The following is a 5067-nucleotide window of genomic DNA, read 5'->3' on the forward strand; positions in this document are numbered from 1 at the left end:
CCTTGCTACGAACTGAAGCTGAACTACCACTAGTCCAGCTTATAAGACAACCTATTCTAGCTACTGGAATTGGATCACGTCCGCGCAAACCGAAAGGTAATTTGGCAATTCGCTATAGCCCTCGTCACCTCTTTGCAAATATAAAGGAGTTTAAAGATTTTGATAAGCAATTTCTTAATTACGAGAGTGATATTATTATAGTATTTTTTACTTATAAAGAAAAAGCTGATGTTGCGCTCTTTACGAAGCTTAGAAACGAAGGAGTTATTACTACGCTCGGCGAGCAATTCGTAGAATCACGCTTTTAAGAGTTAAAAGGCTTAATAAAAAAGGAGGTATTTGAGGTTATAGAATATAATTTTGCAGTTTACGGAATAAGCCGTATATTTAACTTTCGAATAGTCGATAAGGTTAAAGGCAAGAATACTTTCGAATTATACGAAAAATCACGCTTTATTATTTAAGCTTAAAGAGACGAAGGCAAGTATGATATTCTTACTTAATCTTCGATTATTTAGCGCAATAGCTAGCGTTTGATGATTTCCTTAGCCTTATTCTTAGAATCTTTTATTTAAGCAATAGTTTCTTTACGAGATATTATTTAAGCTTACGTATCGAGCTAGCGCTACTTCGAGCGTATGATTTTAGCGTATTTGCTTAAGGACTTTTAACACTTATATCTTTCGGGCTATATTTTATTAATTCGTAGACCTTTATACGGGATTGCGAAAGCAGGTACTTATTAGTAGGACACTTATTATAAATATTATAAAAATAAGCTATTTATAGTTTCTTTTATATACGACCTTTGTTTATTGATCTTTATAATTAGCAAATTCGCTATCATTGGAATGTAAATAGACGATACGCTAATAGTAGCTGATAAAGAGTTTAATAACTTGGAAGAGCAAGAGCTTAAGAAGGTTAATTTTAACGCTAAGTTAAAAGAGACGCTTATAATAAAAAACGAAGTGATATTTAATAGAAGAATATTAAAGAAGCTCGCTAATAGCTCGATTCTATTTAAGCAGAAGGACCAAAAGAAGAAGCTGGAGCTAGTTACCGAAAATGAAAACAACTACTTGAAGCAGCGAGCACGTGCAGCTTATATTGTAAGCTTGTATTAGCTCGAGGCTATTTTCGACTTATCTACCGCCGCGCAGATCTAGCAAAAGGACCTCACTTTAGACGATATCACTTTCTTAAATAAGAGAATTGCATAAATAATAGAAAACTAGCAACGAAGCTTAATATACTTTAATATCGATTTACGTTTAGCAAAGCTATTCGTATTTATAGACGGGAGTTTTGCTAATAATAAAGACTGCAGTTTATAAATTAATTTTCTAATCATTTTAGCAACCGAAGAGAAGTTTAATAGCTTTTTCTTTATTTAAGGGAACCTTATCGCTGCTAGTTTTACAAAATGCAAGCGAGTAACACGCTTAATACTTGCTTCGGAAATCTATAGCATAGTCTCCGGTGTGAATATTGCTATTTGCGTAGCTACTACTTTTAAAATGATTACTAATAAGCTAGAAATCTTCGAAGTTCTTATAATCGTTTATATCGACTTATATTCTCTTTACGAATGCCTTGTCAAGCTCGGAACTATTAAAAAAAAGCGCTTAATGATCGATATTATAGCTTTTAAGCAATCATACGAGCGCCGAGAGCTTGCAAAGGTTAAATGGATTAAGGGAAAGGATAATTTAGCCGACTTTATAACGAAAATCAACTTAAATAAGTCGTTAGCGACCTTTATTAATACGAATAAAGTTAACGTACGAGTCGAAAGGTGGGTGGAGAGAGCATAGGAAAGTCAAGCCGAATTTGGAAGGAACGGTGATAGTATTTTTTTACCGACAACGTTGGGAATGAAGGAGCTATTTTTACTTGTATTAGAATTGCAATTGCAATTGCAACTACTGCAATTGCAAAAGAGAAAATTGCGAGTGTAGGAATGAGGGGATCGGAGTTAAGGACTCGATCGGGGATAAGGTTGGCACGTGCACCCTTAGCATAGCAACCACCCACATGTAACTGCACCTCGCAGCTAGAATAGCTTCCTCCCTCCTTCAGACTTAATAACACCACGAATGCAACCACTTGCCATTCGTATCGAGTCTCACGTGTGCACCCTATTGTGTAACCAACAATAACTAATCGTGCTGTCGAAAACCGATTTATGAATGAAAAGGAAGGATAGATAGATGGACTCCCTTGAGCGTTAAATTAAATTAGCATGACGTTTTGTGTTGTTCGAGAATAGGTAGGTAAGTAACTAAAGAAGACTTCCTTCATCGCGGATAAGTAAAATGGAAGGAAAAAGATCAAGTCGGTGATTAAACGAGGGAGAGTAGGCAACTGTACGACATTGGATGAATGAGATGGACAGAGTTCAGAAAATGCAGGGTATTATTACTGCCACTTAGCAACGTTTGGCCGAGTTCCAGGTGAGGATATCAAAATATACGAAAATATCGTTCCATTCTCGAGGCATTTTTCGAAACTAAATCAGTCCACGCGCGATTCTCTCCAGATTCAAATCCAGATCCGGCCATCAAAGCTATTCGACGCTAGAACTCTTGAACCCATTTTACTCATAGATATTTACTCCTCAGCGCCTGGCTGATCGTGCTCATACGGCTAGCCATGCCGCCTCCGGCTTGCATATTGCTCGCAAGTGCCTCTTCCAGGGCGGATTGCGTGACAGAGGCGTCTATGAGGCTCGTCAGCACTTCTTGAATGCAGCTAGAGTTCTAATGAAACCTGGAGAGGAGAACGGTATAAAGAAAGGGTATAAGAGAAAAGATCTAAGACAAAGGAAAAGTCGAGGACCCACCATCCAGATCACTAAAACTGCTCCCCATACTCGGCGTCCCATCGCTCCCCTTCCCACTCGCCTTCTGGCCCGCCAGCTCGGCCGTCCGCCTCGGACTAAGCGGTCCGACAGGTCTGTCTCTCATGCCCTTCGCTACATCCTGTCTCCTGTACGCACCTGTAGCTGGCGTAGAACTAGCTGAAGAGTCGCTCGTTTGTGACATGACCCCGAGATCTTGCTTCCGTTTGCTAGCTGTGTGACTATGTCCGTGCGGTGTTTTCCTAGTGATGGTGCGCGGATCACCACGCAGGGTGGCAGAGGGATCTTGATGTGCTATTGGCATGAAGGCCGGTTCCTCGTCGTCGGAGTCGACAGGGTCCAGGCTTCCTTGGGCATCTTTCTTGGTGTATCGGGGACGGTTGCGGAGGAGGCGGGATTGGTGTGGGAGAGGGGAGTCGGAGCTGGAGGATGAGGACGGGGAGAGAGCAGGGGATGAGTCAACTGGTGGAGGGCGCGGCTTGTGTGCCGGTGACAAGGAACGTCTAACGGTAGTAGCTTGTTGCGGCCGCGGGCTCGTCTGCGGTTGAGGCAGGTTCCGCGACGTGGTGGTTGTATTCGCTGACGATGTCCTCGAGAACGGCGGCGCCATCGTGCGAATAGGCGTCGAAGGCTCATTTCTAGGTAACGGCGAGTCCTTTCTAGTCGAAAGAGCAGATGTTACTCGAGGGCCTTCAGCGTGTAAGCTCTTTGTTTGGGGCCGTGATATGTGTGGTACTGACCTCCGCCACCCGATCCCGTCCTCTTCATCCCTTCTCCGCCTGCAGATTCAGAGGTGTTCCACGGGACTGGAGAGGGTGCGGCAGAACCTTTCGATACGCCGACCTTGCGTATCTGGGCCCGTACTTGAACGAGCTGACGTTCGTAGAGCCATGCTGCTTGTTGGAGGAGGAACGCGAGGGTGACTTCGAATTTCGTGGCTCTGAGCTGTTAGAATAGCTCGCTGTTAGAGGATAGGCAGACTAACAGTTCATTCCCTGATGATGTTAGACAAATTTGCTTGATAGAAGCCAGAAAGACTTACAGTCTATGTCGCTATTCTTGGAAGCTTTGGAGAGGATCTTCCAGAGCGCTTTGTCTTTGGAGGCATCCCAATCAACCTGACGATTGGTTTCAGTCTGTGGAATGAGAATGTGAGGATTTTCTTACTGGTGGGGGGTCTACGAAGTCCCCACGGGAGAAGGGTAGGCGGATGAAGACGGTGTAGTATGGATCGGAACTCATTATTGCAGAAGACCTGGTTAATGATGGATGAATGGTGATCGTGGAGGCTGACGATGTACTCTGCAGGTCAGGATGATCACGCTAAGATAAGAGCTCGGCTGCGATAAGGATGGCGAAGGGGGCTTGCTTAAGCAACATATGCAAACCCTTGCATAGCTTGAAAGCGTTGATACATTGTCTCAGTAAGATATTGATTGTATACGCTGTGGATAAAATCTTATACTAGGTATGTGCTCCTCAACGAAGCGAAATACATGCCATGTTTGTCGCTTGCCAAGGTGAGTGAGCAAAAAAAGTTCTCTACACAACACAACAATCAAGCGCTCCCTCGCTAGGCATGGAATGGACAGACACCTCACCCTCGTAATCTAGGTATACAGCAGACCACTTGAAGAACGTTTGACTCAGGGTCAGCAGAGTAAATGATCTTGATTCTTCGTTTTCTAGGCTGCATTGGCAATATGCCGATCTCAACCCCCAGGCCCCTTCCGATGAACCTTTCTCATTTGCCAGCAAACTACGGGGTAAGTTTTCCGCGCGGTGAAGTATTCGTAGTATTAACGCTACATCAGTTTTATGTAGGAAATATATTTTAAATTATATGGACAAGATTTCAGCGTATGATATAATATATTTCTAGGCTTCAGCCCGGCCGTAACCGTAAGCTAAAACTTACGGCCCTTCGCAAGCTACGGGGTAAGTGTCCTGGCGCAGCCAGGTCGGCAACACCAACGCGGGACAGCTACTTTCCTCCTCATAAAATCGATAGAAAACTAATCAACGATCATATCGTGATCATTTTTGTATCAAAAGATGCACCGTACTAAGTTTAACAGCAAGAAAACTAAGGTAAGTCTAATTATATTTATTTGTCTTATTATTGTGATGGATTATTAAAGTAGTAAAAATCGTAGTTTCTGATGTTGCAGGCGGATATTGTTTTACTACGGAGTATGCGTATA

The 5067-nt window shown here is 42.9% G+C and overlaps 1 protein-coding gene across 1 annotated transcript; it reads right to left on the reverse strand.

Annotated features, from left to right (window-relative positions):
* Positions 1-2603: 2603 nt before the first annotated feature.
* On the reverse strand, positions 2604-4105 carry L3040_006259 (uncharacterized protein; the record flags this gene model as incomplete). Its single annotated transcript, XM_007293053.1, has 6 exons — positions 2604-2722; positions 2846-3553; positions 3604-3803; positions 3849-3858; positions 3906-3981; positions 4031-4105. 6 exons carry the CDS (start codon positions 4103-4105, stop codon positions 2604-2606), a joined length of 1188 nt encoding a protein of 395 aa, XP_007293115.1.
* Between the last annotated feature and the right edge of the window lie 962 nt (positions 4106-5067).

This window comes from Drepanopeziza brunnea, assembly GCF_022702325.1.
Source record: "Drepanopeziza brunnea f. sp. 'multigermtubi' strain 214-2 chromosome Unknown ctg10, whole genome shotgun sequence".
NCBI lineage: Eukaryota > Fungi > Ascomycota > Leotiomycetes > Helotiales > Drepanopezizaceae > Drepanopeziza > Drepanopeziza brunnea.